General features: G+C 31.4%; 1 protein-coding gene and 1 long non-coding RNA gene across 3 annotated transcripts; both read left to right on the top strand.

The window, feature by feature from the left end:
- The first annotated feature begins 794 nt into the window (after positions 1-794).
- On the top strand, positions 795-5,043 carry LOC111200009. Of its 2 annotated transcripts, XR_002653732.2 has the most exons (5): positions 795-2,988; positions 3,128-3,154; positions 3,356-3,510; positions 3,644-3,880; positions 4,269-5,043. It is a non-coding gene; the product is annotated as an uncharacterized LOC111200009 (long non-coding RNA). The 2 variants fall into 2 exon arrangements; XR_007315317.1 differs by having other exon boundaries at positions 3,128-3,510.
- Positions 5,044-5,294: 251 nt separating this feature from the next.
- On the top strand, positions 5,295-7,477 carry LOC106359516 (acyl-CoA--sterol O-acyltransferase 1). The gene has a single exon (XM_013799201.3). It carries the CDS (start codon positions 5,394-5,396, stop codon positions 6,423-6,425), a length of 1,032 nt encoding a protein of 343 aa, XP_013654655.2. The 5' UTR covers positions 5,295-5,393; the 3' UTR covers positions 6,426-7,477.
- The last annotated feature ends 13,511 nt before the right edge of the window (positions 7,478-20,988 follow it).

The raw sequence follows: 20,988 nt of genomic DNA, 5'->3' as shown, positions 1-20,988 counted from the left end.
ATGTCATTTTCGAAAAAAAAATAAAAAAAAATTGATGGCATTTTTGTTAATTATATGAATTTGTGGGGTGAATAGAGCATAACTAATTTTCAAAAAAAAAGGATGTTAGTTTTTTGTTTGACTTTGAGTTGTAGGTCAATTTTGCAAAAAGCCCGAGAGAGAATGTGTAAATTTTTTTTTATATAGGGAGACAAAAAATCCAATTAGGTTAAAATATTTTTGATTCAGACGACTTCCTACACGACTTACTTGTAAGTCGCCCAGAAGACTTTAATATTTTTAGCGGGAAATTAAAATATTTTTAGTGGGAAACTAAAATAGAAGACTAACAAGTAAGTCGTCTAGTTTAAATTATTTAAGCAGGATAATAATTTTTAAAATAAATTTAGGCGAGAATATTTGGACGACTTACATGTAAGTCGTCCAGCTAAAATTATTCACCAGACGACTTTCATAGAAGTCATTTAGACCCTAAACATAACCCCTAAACTTAATTAACTAACTAAACACTTTATAAAATCAAATTAAACTTCAAAAGTGTTTACTATACACAAAAATAAACACTTACAGGTAAAATTTTAATTTTTCAAAAGAACATTCAAGCTTTCCAAAATCTAACCCTAAGAATACATACAATATTACAACATATGTTGCCAAACCCTAGACCAAAGAATACCATGATTCACTACATACACTCATCTATGTTGAAAACAATTCAGTTTTGTTATATTTTAATTTTTTATCACTTAAAACTGTTTATAGTTACATGATTTTAATTTTTCGCTTATCAAAATATTTTTTTTTTAAATTTATAAATTATTTTAAGATCAGCTATACCAGAAGACTTACTTGGAAGTCGTTTAGAAGACTTCTAGCATCTTAGTCGACTCAGACGACCTACTGGGGCTATTTGTAAAAATAGCTTCTGTTTTTTTGTTTGGTCACAAGGGGATGGCTGTAATTTCACAAGGATTTTAGGTTAGTTTTGCAATTGATTCAAATTTGGGTATAAGTTTGTATTTAAAATCAAGTTGTGAGTCATATATGGCAAATTCCCCTACTTAAAAAACTTTAAAATTTCAAACTAAAAAGAGTATTAATAATAAACTGATTATAATATTCAAATAAGAATATCTAGTTTTGCGTTTTTTGTGGATAACACGTTTTTTTTTTGTTTTTGACGGATATTGCGATTTTCTGGTTTTGGTAGGGAAAACGCGATTTTCGGTTACGGGGGAAAAACAAGATTTCTGGTTTCGGCTGAAAAACAAGATTTTCCGGTTTTGGCTGGAAAATGAGATTTTTTTGGTTTTTGCTCGAAAATGCGTTTTTGTGGGTTTGGCAAGAAAATATGTGTTTTGGCGGAAAAATGCGTTTTTATGGTTTTGTAGGGAAAAAATGTTTTTTTTTTTTTGTTTTTGGCGGAAAATGCGTTTTTGCGTTTATGGATAAAAAATGCGTTTTTGCGATTTTGACGAGAAAATGTGTTTTTGGTGAAAAATGCATTTTGGTGGGAAAATAAGTTTTTGGCGGGAAAATATGTTTTTAGCGAAAAAATGTGTTTTTACGTTTTGGCGGTAAAATGCGTTTTTGTGGGTTTGACGGACAAACGTGTTTTTGGCCAGAAATGCGTTTTGCGGTTTTGATTTTGGCGGGAAATTGTGTTTTGTAGTCTTGACTGGAAAGTGCATTTTTTCGATTTTGGTGGAAACACATTTTTATGGTTTTGTCATTTTTCTTGAGTGACAAAATGATATTAGATTTAGGTGTAATTTGTGAATTATATGAGGGGTATAATTGACATTATACATTTCTGACATAACCATCTCCATCCAGATGGTTCCATTTGGATCGGTCACTTGATTTTTAAATCTAAATTTTGAAAACTCATTCCGATAATCCATCTAGATGACTTGTACTTTTAATGTTTAAATAAACAAAAATTTCATCTCCATCGAGATCCAGATCCAGATGACTCCAGATATGAAACAAATAGCCCTTACAATATTTTGTATGCATGGGTCCAAATATCGGTGGAAAATGAAGGGCCTGAGCATCATGCCTTTTTCTATAGTGGTGAGCATGGTTTTGTGTGTACGCCATTGCTGGCAATTATTAGGATGGAGATTTCATTTTGTGAGAATGAATAAATAGGCTTTGAGGTTATTACATCGAACGCTTAATAACACCTTAGTCGTTTTTATTAATTAGGGGCTTATGTTTTCTGTAGGTTTCAGGCATGGGTTGGTTTACGACGGTTGGGCTTTGAGTTGACTAATCTAATGGACTGGAGATAGATGGCATACAGAATTTTCAAGTTGTGAAAGTTTAGTTAATTTTGTAAGACCCACTGAGAGTAAAAAATGCTGAGGTAGACACTCGAGAGATATGTCCTATTAAATATATATACTCTCTCTTCCATTTCAGTACAATTTTCGTTTAATAAAAAATGTCGTTTTGCAGAAAACAATACATCTCTTTATATATAAAGTAGTGTTTGCTTCTCTCACATGATGCCACCTAAGATTCCAGCTAGGAAAGTCTGTTCTTATAAGCTTGACACGTGTCTCATCTTCTTATAAGCGGATCGTTTCATTAAGTCAGGTATATTGGACTTCTCTTGGTTATCTGCTAGACTTATACGATTGTATTATGTGTGGGCTCTGTTTAATGTTTTATGGGCTTAGTAAGAAACAAAAGCGTGGCCAGTTTTCGCCGTCACCTTCTTCCAGAGTTTAGGGTTCATCGACTCCTCCGAAATCTGATTACGGTAATGGAGGTACTGAGAGGTCGTGTGAGAGGAGATTTCGTGAGTAATCTATGTGTCGATGTCTGATCGTGTTGTTTCGGTATCGATTCTTCACCACAGAACCGTCACAAGTTGCTTTGATTCAACGTCATTAATTATTTCCTACCCACTACAGCCAGGATCTCTCATTCAATGAATCCTAATCTTCTTTGATACGGTGATTCTCCACCTATATAAAGGTAAGGCTTCATCCTTTGAGTATCATCCTCCCAATTTCTAATATCAAAAGAATTTTTTTTCCCGGGTATAATGGCTACCTAATCTATCCTACTCTCTAATTTGAAGGATGTATGTTGTTCTTCAATGGTATCGGTGCAGGTCAGTTTTTGGGAAGCAAGAAACGTGGTGAGGAGTACATTCTCCGCCTAGACGCTAATGTTGTCCATTCTTTAAACTCATGAGTCATGCTCGTCGTAGTTGTAAAACATAATCCTGCACATGATCTCAAAATTTCCAGCTTTTTCAATCCAAACATTTACTTCACTCTTTGCGAGATAGTTTCAATACTTTTTGTTGATGCGGTTTTATTCTTTACATGTGTTTCAGGCGATTATACGACGGCAAGCTGGGAAGCTGTGTGTTCTTTTGTAGATGCTGTCAATGGTAGGGATTCAGAGAGACTGTCATGAAATATAGTTCTATTGAAAACATGAGAAATATCAAATTAAGGAGTTCAGACAACCGTGTAGACACAATGGAAGGTCAATTTCTTTATTTTTTCTGTGATTATGAATTGATGGTTATTGCTTGAATGTAATTATAGTTTAATATATGTCACATTCAGTCTTTGATTTGTATTTTGGTTCTTATTGGTTCTGTTTCTTCCTTGGCCAGAACAAAGTGATGTAGGTTGCTCTTGGTCGTTCCTCTTCTGATGAAATCCATCATGCCAACTTCAAATCTTCCAAGGTTGTGTTACTCTGCTTCTTACAATTTTTTTTTGGTCTAAAGCTTCTTACAATATTTATTTTATATTACTTGGTATTTTACATATTTTTTTGGAATATTATTTCATCTGCGTCATGGTGATGGACTGCTTATTATTGATATGCCAAAGGAAGATGTTGAAAGGTATCATCTGTCTCTCAAAGCCTTCTGTTTTTTTCCATTCTTGCTTTACTAAAAACAACTGTGTGCTTATTCTACTAATACTGTATCTATCTATCTCCTGGCTAAAAGACATGTCCCAGATACATTTTTTGAACATTTGATTTGAAGTAATTTCAGGTGTGAAATTTGTAATACTCTAATTATTGTTGGAGATTCAGAGAGTAAAAAGATTGAAACATGATTCGATGCTTTTGTATAAAGGGTTTGACTATTTTTCATATTTTGTCTCAGCTTTCAAGTGTTATAGACAATGCTCATCAAGTCTACTGAGAATTCATTCATATGATCTAAAATAAGAATTGTCATTTCTTTCCATGTTTGATGATACATGGCATCTCTGTTTGATCAGATGGAACAACAAATAAGATAATAAGAAGAAGAGAGTAAAGGGATGATGAGGAAACACAAGTCTTTTGCAGAGCTATAATGAGATTTGTCAGATGGAGAGACCAAAAAGAATAAAAATCATGTACATGGCTAACTATCAGACTTGAGAAATCTGTGTTATTTACTTCTTCTATACAAAAATCCATCATTTCCTGTGGCATGTTACAATATAAACCCAGTATGAGTTTCACCACGAGTGTTGTGAAGTGCTTGAAGAGGAGAACAAAAGATTAGCGTGAAGTAGGAATCTATCATGCATCTGACCCAACTCTCCTCCTTAATTTACCCTAGGTCTCTGTACTTCTCCAACCTACATAACCCACCCACGATCTCACCTCTGGTAATCACACCTTTCATTCTATTCGTTTCCATTATATCGTGTTAGCCATTAATAAATTTCAAATTTTGAACACTGCAAATCATAAATACTTACCATAAAAAAATCAGAAAGCCATTGGTCGTACCTTTTTTTGTCATCTATGAATTGCATTTAACGAAAGTTGAGGTACAACAAGGATGATGCTAGACATGTATGCACTTTACGAAAATCAGATTAACCAACATCATAAGCTGATTTGTCCAACTATGACAAGGGTCCAAATCTTAAGAAACTATAAAGGATCTTGATCACTCCAACTATGAAGGCAAGCAAAATATATTTTATCACATATAATCTATGTTCACTTAGAATTTTCTAAAAGATAAAAATCATTATCATACATATCTTTTGCAAGAAACCAAAGACACAAACCAACAAATCATACAACAAAATAATAATCTAGACTACAAGTAAAGTATATCCCGCCCGTAGGGCGGACCGGCCATAGTTTATTATAATAATTTAATGTGTTTTCTTAATATGTGTGAAAGTGTTAGAAAGTTTATCTTTGCGAACGGAGGGAGTAATATAGTTAAACAACGAAAACCGTAGCACATATTAAGATAATAAAGATTATCTTAAGTGGTTTCACATGGTCCCACGTGGTTTCCTAAGTTGTAAAGATTCTGATTGAGTTTATCATCTCCCTTCGATCTCGAGACTTTAACTCAAGAAGCAAAAGGAAAAAGAAAAGAAGAAGAGGAAGACATGTATACGGTGAGTTTCATGTACGTGTGGGGTTTAGTGATGGTCTCATTGTGTTACACTTTTTATGTTGGCAAATTGGTTGGAAGAGGAATCATGCGGCAGATTTTGATCTTCCCAGTCTTGCTCATTTTCCTCATAGTTCCTCTATTAGTGTCTTCCATACATTTAATATGCATCACATCGTTCTTCATCGCCTGGCTCGCAAATTTCAAAATCATTCTCTTTACTTTAGGACGGGGTCCTCTCTATTCACTCTCTCTCCCTGTCTTCTTAGCCGTTGCGAGCTTGCCCATCAAGATTCAGCTGATCCCTAAACCACATGAATCGAGAGAGGGTACTCTCTTGAATTATGCCAAAAAGTTTGCAACTTTGGTTCTCATCATAAAAGTCATCGAGTACAGCAGCAAACTGCCCGACAAAGCCGTGTTTACACTCTATCTGATGATCCAAAACTACTTCAGTCTCAAGGTCATCCTATCAACTGTATCTGTTGTGGTTAGAGCCACGTCTAATCTTGAGCTTGAACCACAACTCGACGAGCCACACTTGGCGACATCACTTCAAAATTTTTGGGGGAGACGATGGAACCTGATGGTTACTGGAATCTTACGGCCAACTGTGTACGAACCGACGATGGAGCTGTTGTCAGGCTTGGGTCGGAACCGGTCCAGGTATCTTGCTGTCTTCATCACATTCGCTGTCTCAGGGTTAATGCACGTGCTCATCTTCTTCTACATTGGACGGTTAAGGCCAGATTGGAAGATAATGTGGTTCTTTCTTATAAACGGATTTTGCACATCGGTGGAGATCGCTATCAAGAAAAACGTTAAGGGAAGATTCCCTACAACAATAAGTCGGGTTTTGACAATGGGGTTTGTGGTGGTGACAAGTTGGTGGCTCTTCTTCCCGGAGTTTAAGCGATGCAATTTGCCTCAGAGGGTTTTTCAAGAGTACGTATCCATAGGCGCATTTGCAGCTCGGGTCAAGAATACAATCACCGCATCTCTTCTTTCTGCTTACCACACTATGTGAACAAATCTTGAGTTTTTTTTTTTATTTGGTTCTTCCAAGTACAATAATTGATTGCACCAAACATATCAATACTATTAAAATGGAAGGAATCTAAAAAAATCTATCTATAAAAGTTGTTTGGACCCTTTCATTTAATTCATTATTTTTTTATCTTACCTTAGATTTATACTAACAATATGTTACCATATATTTCTCTAACAATAATTTAGTCAATTCTTTTATTTATTTAAATCTCACTCCTAAATCCTAATCATTACTATTACTATATTTATTATTTTGATTTTTAATCGTAAAAGCATTGAAACTAATGTTTTATATTATCACTTTTATCATATAATATATGATTTAAAGTAAGATAAATTATAAGACGTATATTTGTACATTCTAACTTCCTCTTTCGTTTATAATAAAGTAATCATATCATATATAAACTTTTCCACTAAAATCTCATATCATATACTAAACTTTCAACCGTCTATAGTTTGATAATATTTTCATATTTAAAAATGAGTTTTCTGAATATTCATGTTACCTTCACAAAAATGAAGAAATTCATTGGTTCTATTAAAGCTAACCCGACTTCACGATATCATAATTGATTATTCAAGATTTTGAAAATTATTTGTTTAGATATTATACTTTTATATACTCTTCACTTAAAACGAATCAATACTATTAAAAGGGAAAGAGTTTTAAAAAATCTAACATAAAAAAGTTGTTGGAGTTATGTATAACTATTTATTATTTTTCTGATAATACATTAATCATTCTAAACAAACAATATTTTAAATATTTTTAACAGATCTTAATATTATTTCTTATGATACCTTTACTCAGAAAAATATTTCATCAGCCATATTTTTGTACAATAACGTTAAAAATCTATATCAAAAGGTTGTTGGACCTGATATGGACGTAATGGGTCCACATCTGTTCGGGTATTTAAGATCCTAAAGAATTCGAAATATATAAAAAATCTGAAAAATATCCGAAACACGAAAAGTATTTGAAACTCCAAACAAATACCAAAAAAATTCAAATACCTAAAAATTTAAAATCTTATTCAAAATCTGACACGATGAACTGAAAAATACCCAACATTTTATCCAAATACCCAATTTTTTTTTTTAATTTGAAAATTTTACCTGAAATCAAAACTCTAATCGTAAACCAAAAACTTAAAAACAATATCCATAATACCGGAAATATATTCGAAATATCGAAATATACCTAATAAACACATATTAATGATCGGGTCTAGGGTAGGATCCGGACTCAAACAAAGACCTGCGGGTAAAAAAAAACACAATAGGTTATCTCCTCTGGACCTGAACTAAACCTATAATTTCGGGTTGGTTCGGTTTGTTTTTTGATCCGGATATAATTCTCATGTAAAAAAGAAACTTACGTAAAAGTGTACATATAAAATCTCAAATAAACTAATTTGTAGATTATATAGCTGTTAAAAATAATGTTTTTCGATATAATAAAACTTTGTATTATAATATAATCCAACAACCCTGCACTTTCCAAGCGCGGGTCAAAATCAAGTATTTTTTTTAAAGTACAATAATTGATACCAAAGTTAATACTCTGCCCACCATCCTCGTTCTCTATTTAATAAAATAAAGAAAAATTTGCCAAAACAGAACAAAAAAATAGCATGGTTTGTCCACTTGGTATAATACCATCGTTAAGTTGTCCCTTTAGTATAATTTTTTTCATAATACCAAAACTAACTCTTGATTAATCAAATTAAATAAATTAAACACAATTTAAAAGCTTAACTGCACTTTAAAAAGTTTAATAAAAAGGAAAAAATGTTTTAATTTAAAAGTTTTATTTTTTTATTAATTTTTTAATAAAACTAAAAAGTTCACAAATATTTTAAATTTTTTATAAAAACAAAACTATGTAAAACGTTTTTTATAATGTTTATTTAATGCTTTATTAAAAACTTTCTTATGAAGTTTTATTTTTATAAAGTTTATTATTAGTAAAGTTGATTAAAAACGTTTTAGAAAGTTTTATTTTTTATTTTTCTACAAATGTTTTAAAAACGTAAAAAATTTTAAAAAAATTATTAAAAGGTTTAACAAAAAGGAAAGAACTTTTTTAAAAAAAATTTAATAAAAATGAAACAATGTTTTTGACAAGGTAAATCTAAGAAAGTTAGAATATTTTGTTAACTGAAATTTCCTAAATTTTAAGAAAAAACATGTTTTCTTATCTGTAGAAGACATCTTCTAAACTGTATAGAACAATAACAAAAGTTCAAAATGCAATTTTTACCTCATGTAGATGTACAAGTAGTGTTTAGATTTTGTATTCAGAGAATTTTAGAATATTTCATAAAAATAGAAACTCCATTATGGAGAAAAGTAGATATCTTTACAATTAGTAGAATTCGCATTCCACATATTTAGAATTTTAATTAAAAATAGATTGTTTGTTCTAAAAAAAAAAGTAGATGAACTTGTATAATCTAGAATTCATTTTTTACTAACCCATTTTCTATAGAAGACAAAATCTACTTTTAGTAGACATAATTTAAAATTTTTATTTATTAAGTTTTTCAACTAAACAAAACTACCATTTTGTGTATATGAGTGTTTTATTAATTGTTTATATTTTTTAATAATTTTTTTGATACTTAAACTATTTATTTCATTAATTTTCAGAAATTTAAAGGATAAAAGGGAGACAGAATGGAGAAAAATGATTTTATATAACTATACTATTTTTTCTTCTGTTTTGACAATTTCCCCGAAAATAAATAAGATACTTTTAATATTTTTGAATATTTTATTACTCAAATTAATTAATAACAAAATCATAAGAAGAAGGCGACAGAAGGATCTCGGGAAAAGCTCAACACAAGCAAACCACATGCAAATCATTTTATCATATACTAGGGCAGCCCGCCCTGCGGGCGGGAAGTTATAATAAAAATAATTTTATAATAATTTATGAAGTAATTTAAAATTATGATAGATTAAAAAATATTATAAACAAAAAAATAATGAAAGACTTATGAGATCATTATAATTATTTTTTTTGTTTTGAATTATAATGACAGTAAATTTCACTATTCTCCGATAAATAACATTATAATTTTAATATTTATTTTAATTCAAATGATTTGTTTTATAATATTCTTAATTAAGCTAACTTATTTAAGGTTTTTTTTTGCGAATATGACTCAAAACTTGAAGTCATTCCTATAGCAATTCATGCTTTTTTTTTGTGATGTAATTGTATATTCCGTTTGTATGTATGTTTTGTAAAATTTTGTTAAGAGAAGTATATATAATAATGTTTATGGGTTTTGAGAATTTTAGGGTGTCGAAGGATTATTTATGTTAAGATTAGTTATATTTGAGTTAAAATGTTTTAATGAGGGGGTTCATTGAATGATTTAATGTGATAGTCAATGAGGATGCATGAATCCAACCGACTTCCATAACGGCTCCAAAATTCAACCAAGGGTAGAAAAGGGAATCGAACAGCCAAATAGGACGCCTTCCAACTGACCTTGATCGGAATTCAGCGTGGCCGGTGCAACAAATCTTCATTGGCCGTAGGTTCGAACCGGAGTTGTTAAAACGCAGCAGATCTGTCTTTCGTTCGTTGACATTATTTTTGGAGAAGAAGCCGTCTCATGTGGGACCCCCTCATGTGTTACCCTATAACCCAGAAACCCAATTATGTTAAGCCCAAAACACTGATCTGGAATATTTATTAACAAAAAGAGAAAAGCCCATTAATAATTGTGATTAAGTGAAACGGTGAGTATCATCCAACCCGGACACGTGTCGGCATGTCAGGAACCGACTTTATGATGTGGCAAAGCAGGAGTGAGGCGAACATATTTATTTATATATATATATATATATATATATATATATATATATATATATATATATATGAAAATAAAAATGGGCAAATATCAGTAAATTTTGATGTAATCTGTTATTTTTGTGCAATTTAATTCTGATAATAATTTTGCATGGATTTTACAGATCCATCTACTACTGCCCAATGTATACTGTCGTTTTTGTTTTTTTTTTTTGACGGCAAAAGGCGGCCAATCTATTACTCAAATTTGAGGTGGCCTGGGAGCCATACCCGAATAGAACAACCAATAAAACATAAAGATCTATGAAAGAACGTGCATTCCTAGCTAACGAATCCGCAATCTCATTATGCGTCCTTGGAAAGTAGTTGATCTTGAAGTCCAATGAACACAACCGAAGAGTTTGAATGATTTCCAGTTCAGTTGAAAAGTTGGGCCAATCTTGTGGATGTTCTATCATCGCAATCAGATCCTTGCAGTCCGTCCCAAATATCTGACATGTCGAGTGTTGTATCATGCTCTCCATTGCCCACTGTAGCGCTTCCAGTTTCGAGTGTAACGCTGTCTCCCTCCTCCGCAAGTTCCTTGACCCCATGAGTTGTATCTTCCCCATTGTATCCTTCCAAACCCATCCCATTCCACTAAACTGAGCTGTGGAGGTCCATGAACCATCCACCATACAAATATTGCCCAAGCTTAAGGCTTGTGTTTTTTCATTAGTCTGTACATGTGGCGGAACCGGTACAGTATCTCTTGCATTGTACTAAGCTTGGCACTCACTCTCTGCATACCTGACTAGTTCCAATGGATCTCTGTTTATGCCTCTAAACAACTTATCATTCCTAGCTTTCCAAATGTGCCAAATTATCCAAGGATAAAGATCTCTATCATCTTCTGGCTCCATTATACAATTCTTTCTCCAAAAAAGATAGTCCATATTAGCATAAATACTTGGTACAAGGAAGATTTCAGAGATCGACGGTGTTGATGATAATTCTCATGCTTGTAAGGCCGGTGGACACTCAAAGATAGTATGAGTAACAGTCTCTTCTGGCGCTCCACATCTTGGACAATAATTGTCACATCGCATATTATGGCGTACCAGATTCCTTGTTACTGCTACATGTCCTGATATTAATTGCCATATAAGATGACAAATCGTTTGTGGCGCATTTACTTTCCAAGTAAAGGCTTGAAGTTTTGTAATGCTGGGTTGTAGAACTTCTTAATCCTCCTCATCTCTCATCAAGTTTGAAGCAATCCAATATTCCGATTTAACAGTATATTGTCCGTTCTTTGTGTAACTCCAGCAAAATGTATCACGTCGATGGGTAGGGCTTATGGCCAAACTCCGAATCATCGGAATATATATCCCCTTGAGCTACATATTGTTCCAGTAGTCGAACATCCCACTCCTTTGTAACAGGATTGATAAGACTGCTTACGGTCATCTTTGGGTTCACTGCTGGAGCCCGGGCACGAGCCGGTCTAGCTGGCGTCGAAGGGATCCAAAGATTCTCCCACACATTAATTTCGTACCCTGAATGCACCTTGCTTCTGATGCCCAAAAATAATAGCTTCGTCGCGGCAATTATACTTGTCCATACATACGATGGGATATCTGTTGTGCCCATTCGCAACAGCGAACTGAGGCGGTAATATCTTCCCCGAAGAACTCTCGCTACTAGTGAATCCGGAAATTGCACAAGTCGCCAAAACTGCTTAGCTAGAAGAGCTAGACTAAATTCATGGATCATACAGAAACCAATTCCTCCCTCCTCTCTAGGTGCACACATTTTTTCCCATTTTGCCCAATGGACCCCTCTTTTTGGAGGATTCGAGCTCCACCAGAACTGTGCAATGGCACTTGCTAGGTTCTCACATATCTCCAAGGGAAACAGAAAGCTGGATATAACATAGGTCGGAAGAGCTAACAATATCGATTTAATCAAAACTTCCTTTCCTCCCTTCGATAACCATCTACCAGTCCAGCCATTCACTCTATATAGGAGCTTCTCCTTTAAGAAAGCAAATAATTTACACTTTGATCCACTGATGTCCTCTGGGATTCCTAAATATGAGCTCATCCCTCCTTCATTTTGTATACCAAGAGTATCCTTGATCTGCTGCCTAACATTCGCTGGAACCCTTTTACCAAAGAGTAATGAGGATTTGCTAAAATTAATGCGTTGACCTGATGTTTTCTCATATTTTCTTACTACTTTCATAACTTCTTCACATTCATGGAGCTCCGCCTTACAGAAGAAAAGGCTATCATCAGCAAAGAGAAGGTGAGATACCGAGGGGCAAGTGCGAGCAACTTGCATCCCCGTTATCTTCCCTTGATTCTCTGCTTGATTAAGAAGGCTAACGAGCGCTTCCGTGCATAGAATAAATATGAAAGGAGACAAAGGATCTCCTTGTCGTAAACCTCTCCCAGGAACAATGTTTCCCCTTGGTTCTCTATTCATGAGGACTTTATACTTGACCGAGGTGATGCATTGCATAATCCAGTCAATCCACATTTATGCAAAACCCATCTTTCTCATGACTGCCTCAATGAATGACCACTCCATCCTATTATATGCTTTGTTCATATCAGTTTTTATGGCCATTCATTTAACCCGTCCCCCCAGTTTAGTTATCCGAGCATGGAACATCTCCTGAGCTATCATGATATTATCCGTAATCTGTCTCCAAGCTACGAAGGCTGACTGGGTCTCTGATATTCTCTGTGGAAGGACATTCTTCAATCTTTGGCATAAGACCTTAGATACTATCTTGTAGCTGACATTACATAGACTGATAGGTCTAAATTTTGTCATCTCATTCAGCTTTGTCGTCTTAGGGATTAAGCAAATATTCGTGTCATTAAGGCCATGTGCCATTGTCCCTTCGAAAAGGAATTGATTAACCATACGAGTTAAATCATCTTTGACAATATCCCAAAACTTCTGGTAAAAGAGAGCTGTCATTCCATCTGGTCGTGGGACTTTTTCGAATGCATAGCGAACAACGCCAATTTAACCTCCCATTCAGTTACTGGAGCTGTAAGATCTGCATTTATTGTCCCGGTAATCGTTGTCGAAACCTTTGATAGCGCCTCAGCTATATCCTCTGGGTTAGAAGATTCAAATATTTGCTTAAAATAACTAGTAGCAATGGCTACTAGTCCCTCCTCATCCTCCACCATATTTCCATTTTCATCAAGGAGTTGGGTTATCCTATTCCTTGCTCTCCTTTGCTTCACCATCGCATGGAAATATTTCGAGTTCCTATCACCTTTCCTTAACCAGAGGATCCTACTTTTCTGTCTCCAAAACATCTCTTCTGTCTTAAGAGCAGTAGATAGCTCCTTCAGAGCCTCAGATAATTTCCTCTGAAGTAGCATCATCATTCGAATACAGTCCCTCCACCTTCTTCTTGAGTTCCTCGGCTAGCTTTTCCGAATTCACATTGTTTTGTCTCCTCCATTGACTCAAAGCTTTCCTACAGCTAGCAAAATGCTCCATTATATTTGCTTTGGGAGGCATATCCTCTGACTTCCAACCTTCTAGAATGACTTGCCTTAAGGACATCTCCATCCCTACTCCATTTTTTCCTCTAAAATGAAGTAAAAGTGAATATGGAGTAAGGAGTGCTCCAACCCAACTCCATATCTCACTCCATAATGAAATTTACTCTATAAATGGAGTAGTCTATTTTTTGTTTGTTCATCACTCCATTATGGAGTAGGGTTGGAGCAATTTTACTCCATTTCCACTTTTACTCCATTTTAGAGGAAAAAATGGAGTTTTACATTGGAGATGCTCTTAGTTCCTCATTATCCAGCCAACGCTTATCAAATTTAATTTTTTTCTTTTTCCTGACTGGCTTTGTGAGAATATTCGCAAGGATCGGTCGATGATCCGATCCCCACAGCCTAAGGTACTTAGTCGCTGTATGAGGAAACTTTTCATGCCAATCCTCATTACCCATTGCTCTATCCAATCTGCATCTAACAGTTGTTCCTCCTGATATTTTTCCAACCCACAAAAGCTTATTCCCAGTAAATGGAAATTCCAACATTCCCCAGTGGCTTAGCATCTGCTTGAAAGGCAAGAAGGAGCTATCAGAACGCTTTCATCCTCCCTCTTTCTCACTGTGATTAGTTATTTCATTAAAATCACCTATCATGAACCAAAGTCCATTTCGTGTTGTTGAGAAACGCATAAGACGTTCCCATACTTGGTCCCTACGTTCTAATACAGGGTCTCCATAAACAAACCTCATAAAGATTTTTATTCCATCAATGACTGCCTCAATGTCAATCATTCTGTTATTTGAAAATAAAACATTAACTTGAAATTCATACATAAACAAAAGAGCTAAACCTCCGCTAAGACCAAGTGGCTCAATGGTAAACAAGTGATTAAATCCTAAGTCGGCCTGAATGTTTTGCAACAGCAGCCTCCTGTTCTTCGTCTCAGAAAGAAACACAAGTCCTGGGCGATGCTTCTGACACATCTCCGTAAGGCATCGAACTGTGAGGTCCGAAACTTATACGATATACCAAAGAATCGTTTTTGCTTTTCTCAGGGCGGAACTGGAATTTTTTTTATGTTGGGGGCATAATTAAAATTGTTCATAGAACTAAGGATATATTTGTTAAGACTAAAACTTGATGCATATAAATTTTTAAAAAAGTATAAATGTTTTACGTTCCTATACTAGATTTTAAAAGTTTGAGAGTACGCTCTAGACTAAGATACGAACTTCTTAACTTATGAGAAACTTACAATATCTATGCAGCTAAAATGGATGATTGTAACTTGGCCTGGACAAAAAAAATCAGAACCAAAGATCTGGACGGAAACCAAACCGAAACCCAATTGAAATACCTAAAAATAAATCAGAATCAAACATAATTTTTTTTTATAAATCCAAATAATTGTTGTATTTCTATATCTAAAATAAGTGAACCGAATTAAGACTAAAGAAATACCCAACTATATAACATATTTATTACAAATACATATAACATAACTGAATATCTATTTATAATTTAAAAATCTATTAAGAATATCAAAAAATATGAAAAACTAAATTATTTTAAAATATCCAAACTGTCTTAAAATATCTAGATATTTTTATTGAAATATCAAAGGAAGTAATCCTCTCAACAACACTCAGGATTTAAACAATAAAACAGTTCATGTGCAGATATGACAAACTCTAAAACAGTTTGTATTACCCGAGACTGAGTCCTTAATTTTTGGTATTCAAATAAAAAATTTCATTTTAAACTTTTACAGATCAATTATTTGTGTGTACTGCGGACGACAACCTATTTTTGTTAAGAGGGGGAGGGGGAGGGGGAGGGGGGGGGGAAAGGGAACGGGGCGACCGTATGAGACAGTATCTAATTGTTCGTATGAGGCTTAATTATCAACTAGAGATTGACCCGCACGCCCGTGCGGGTGTTAATTTTTACGGTTTTATAAATTATTCGTTATTTTATCATTAGTGTTATATATTTAAGATGTGTCGTCGTATAACTAATTGTATTCAAAATATTTGGATTGAATCGGGTAATAAGATTATTTTTGGTACAAATATACACTCTTTTCAGATACATTGGTTAATTAAATATTTTTATATTTCTACACATCAAAATCAAAATCATTCAGACCCGAGAGGATCCAACTCAAGCATCATACATAAATTTATAATATCCAAGTGGCGCCTAATTTAAAAATCCAAAAAAATTAATCCCGAAAGAAACAACTTGTACCTCAATGAGTATCCGAATGTCCATACTTAACTGATTTTGCAAATAGATTAAAAAGGAAACTCTTTCTATATATTTGGCAAAAATAAGAAAAATAGAAAGAATTTTTTATTTAATAAAATAGTTATATGAAGTGAAACATTAAGTGACAATAAATGTAATACTTTTTAATTATTTTGATTTAAATTATTATCTTGTTCATATAAACTATGCCTTTGAATTATGTGTTTTGCTATGTAATTTTTCAACAATTGGAACTAAGACAAAAGAAAGTTTTAGTAAAACATATTAAACCAAACTATTAACCATATGCAAAACTCGGTTATCTTACATTTTTATTTTTTTATAATTGCTCAAAGTTAATATTGATTAAGTAATAAATAAAAATCTACATTATTACTTTTACGGTAAATATAATTAATGATGTGATATATTGTTAAAGTAATATAATTAATGAAATTACTAAAATAAAACTATACTTATATTTTTATACATTAATATTTGTTTTTCATAATTAGTGTTTTATATTTTAGATATGTCGTAATATAACTAATTGTATTCAAAAGATCCGGATCGAATCAGATAATATGGTTATTTTTGGTACAAATATCCAAACCCGTTTCAAATACATTGGTTATTTAGATATTTTAGGGTCATATACATCAGAACCAAACTCATCCAGCCTCAAAAGGATTCAACTCAAAACCTACACATAAATTTATAATATTCAAGGAGTGAGTAATTTTAAAACAAAATAAAACGATACCCGAAAGGAACGACTCGTACCTAAGTGGATATTTAGTGTTCATGCCTAACTGATTTTATAAACTAATATAAATGATATTTTTTATGTGTTTTGCTAAATTAAGTGAAACTGAAAGAGTTTTTTTTTTATTTAGTAAGCAATTATATTGAGTGAAAAATTAAGTGACAATGTATGTAATTCATTTTTATTATTTTGATTTAAGTTATGATTTTATTCACTAAACATGTTTTTGAATTATGTTTTTGGCTACGTAATTTTCCACTGATTGAAAAAAAAATGTTATAGTAAAACAAATTAAAACAAACGTTTAACCTTATGCAAAACTCAGTTATTTTACTTTTTTGATTTTATAATTGACACAAAACTAATATTGATTAACTACTAAATAAAATCTACACTATTATTATTATGGTAATATAATTAATGATGTGAAATATTGTTAAGACAATATATTTAATATGAGTGAAATATGGAAATACAATTAATGTAGTACTACTATCTTCGTTTCCAAACAATTTTCAGTTATAGTACTATTCATGTTTCCAAACATTACTAAAGTGTACTTCAGTTTTAATAATATAGATACTATTAAAACAGAAGCAATTTTTATCTACTTACAAATAGTCTAGATTGGACCATTATATTTAATTATATTTCTTATTATTTCTATTCATATCTAATTTAATTATTAAATATACATCATACCTAAAATTAAGGAACTAACTAACTAATCTGTTATTTTTTAAACTAATGAATTTAATTTATATTAATTCAAAATTTAAATAACTAATCAATTATATTTTAGTTATTAATGTAATAAATACTTATATATATATATATATCTATTCATTTGTATATATACAACTATATATTAATCCAAATGCAAAAAAAAAAACAAATTGTTCAAAACCTTCACCAAATACATAAAAATATAATTTTATTGTTTGAGTATTAAATATATATATATATATATATATTTATTTATATATGATAAAATAAATATTAATAGTAATTATACGATGAAACATGTTACTGTTGATAGGTTTATGAATATATTTTTTACGGGTTACTCAAAGAGACATGTAACATATATATCAAATATAAACTAATTGAACAAATATATTAACACAAATATATCATAAAACATTACATTAACATGAATCGATGCCAGAGAGTAGGGGTTAATATTATAATTATTTAAAAATATAATTATATATATATATATATATATAAATTATAAAAATTAAGAATTAAATATAATAAAAATATATATATCAAAATAAAATAATAAATATTTACATTTCTAATGCGAATAATAAAATTAACTTTTAAATTTAAAATAAGCCATAGACAAAACATCAAAAAGTATCTAATAACATGTGAATAACAAAAGTAAACTAACTAAATAAATAAACAATTTTTTTTTGCAAACGTAAATCATTAATTTGTAATAGATGTATACACATTATTGATGGTCAAATCTATTTTATTTTTAGTATGCATCCTCTCAAATATTGATCCATTAACAAGATGGAATTTTAGTTGGACTACATATTGGTTCATCTACCAGATCAACCGATAACAAGATCTCGGGTTTTAGCGGTTGTTACGGGTTTTATAGAATTTTTAAATAACAGTTTTTTTTTTTGAAAACTAAAATGGATTACATATGAGCCACCGAATTTGCCAATTTTACTGCGGGTCGGGTCGGGTTTCAAAACATTGAATATAATGTTCTATTTGTAATATCTAAGTGTAGATACAATTAAAATACAAATTTATATCAAATAAATTTGGAATATTTCGTAAACAATCCCGCGCTTTGAAAGCGCGGGTCAAAATCTAGTCTATACTATTAAAAGGGAAGGAGTCCCAAAAAATCTACTTATAAAAGATTGTTGGACCTATTCACTAGACTTAACTATTTTTTTGGTCTCACCCTATATTTCTCTAACTATACACTAATCAATTACTTTATATTTCTCTAACTATAAAATAACCAATACTCTTATTTAATACTCAACTTACTATAATACACCAAAGATTTATACATCAAAATTATTAATTCAGAATCATTGATATATTTTACCCCTATTTTTCCTTGGAATATTACTTTTGTGCCACTAAACCTATTTAAAAAAGATTATTTTATAACTGATTTAATAATCATACAACCTACGATCATTTTTCTTTAACAAAAGCGGTTACTATAAAAACATTTGGATTTATTGGTAATTAAGGTCTGAACAATACCATACTTTTAATTCATATTAAATGTTTTATGACCCAAACTAACATAAAAACATGATGAAAGTACGGTTAACAGAAAGTTAAAAACATGATACCATTCAATGGTCAAAACATATTAACTTCCAATTACGATTAGAGAAATACTTCACAGTCAACAACAAGCTTAATTATATTTTAAAATTATAGCTTTTTCTTTGAAAACCTTCCTAGGTTATTTTTGTGATGAAAATGTTTTACAACTGGGTGTATTAGGAGAAAGGGTTTTGTATAAATATTTTCTCAAGAAATTATAGCATTTTAGAATGTTTTTTATGTTTAAATAAAATATATTATTTATTTTTAACATTTATAGGTAACTCAACTATACTCAACTTAATAATAATTTTATTTCTAAAACTCAAAAATTTAATCTTAATATAGTCATTATAAAACCTATAAACTAGAATGTATAACATAAAAATGTAGTTTATTCAATTTTATATCTTAGTAAAATTTATATGAGAAATTTAATCAAATTTTGAAAAATATTATCAAGTTATTTTAGATTTTTACCATGTCATATGGTATAGATTCACGAGTTAATATGAGTTTTAGATTTTAAAGGATTTTTATTAAATTGAAACTAGATTATATATGGTGACTACGTTTACTGGTTTGACTATGAATACCACTTATTGGTGTTTTGGTTCTTTTTAGTGGAAAATTAGACTGAATGTTGAGGACTTATTAAGATTTTTTTTTTAATATTTGAAAAAATATTTGAGTAATTTGTTTTTATTGGATAATTCAGCTTATAAATAGTATATTTAAGATATTTGGTTATTTAGAAATTACATATAATTAATATTTGTAGGCATATAATTTGTATTTTAAAAATTCAGGTATCTATTTATCTTGGTTCTAGAGATATATGATATGTTTGGTTATTTATAAATTTTGGTTCAAGTTTGGTTTCATTTTTTCAATTTGGTACGAGTTGATTATTCGGTTCCGAATAACATGGCCAAACTTATAAACTATCTTATATAAAATTTATATTAAAAATTATTAAATTCAAAAAATAAATCCGCGCTTTCTAAGCGCGGATCAAAATCTAGTATAGGTTTAAAAGACAGCAATGAAAGGCAATTGAGTCAAGGGCAATTTTCATAAATAGATCATTTTTAAGTTTTGGTCACAAAAATAGATTACAAGGAGGAAAATAACCAAAATGTTTCATTTAATAGGTAAAAGGACACTAATACCCTAGATAAAAAAGAAAAAAATAAAACTTTTGTTTTTGAAATTTTTCATTTTGATTTTTAGAGTCTATATTTGTGATAGAAACTTTTTTAGTGCTATCCTAATGTATTTTTCGATATATAAACTCAAAATACCCTATAATTATTTGATATCATTGATTTAATCACGTGCGAGTTTCTACATCTGATCTGACTATATACATACTACTACTGTGATTTGTTACTTCACGTTCGTCCAAACAGAAGTCTTTTTTTTTTTACACCAAAAATAAAAAAAGTCATTTTTTCTCGTTCTTTTCTTTTGGTATCATGTTAAGACATTAGAGCACCATTAACACAAAGGGAGGGGAGAAGGTTCTAAAACTTTTTTTTATTATTAATTTTTTGTTTTATCCGATTTTTTTTAAAAAAAATTAAAAATAGACCAATCACGGGCCGCCACGTGTTAGTGGGGCCCGCGAAAAGTGGCAAAACCCTCAGACACTCGCCTCTTGCGAAAGAGGTAGAAGAGGCAAGTTTTAATTAATTGTGAGATCCATATGATTTTAAATTATTTTTTTCTTGAAGAGGCAGCCTTTAGAGGTGCCGTTAATGCTGCTTTAAGAGCATTAGTATCAAAGGTTCATAAAGAAAGTTCTCACACATCCAAAAAATTTTTTTTTTATAATAATAAAAGCTGG

This window comes from Brassica napus, chromosome A8 (genome assembly GCF_020379485.1).
Source record: "Brassica napus cultivar Da-Ae chromosome A8, Da-Ae, whole genome shotgun sequence".
Lineage (NCBI taxonomy): Eukaryota > Viridiplantae > Streptophyta > Magnoliopsida > Brassicales > Brassicaceae > Brassica > Brassica napus.
The sequence above is the reverse complement of the archived record's forward strand: the minus strand, read 5'-3'. Positions and strand labels throughout refer to the sequence as shown.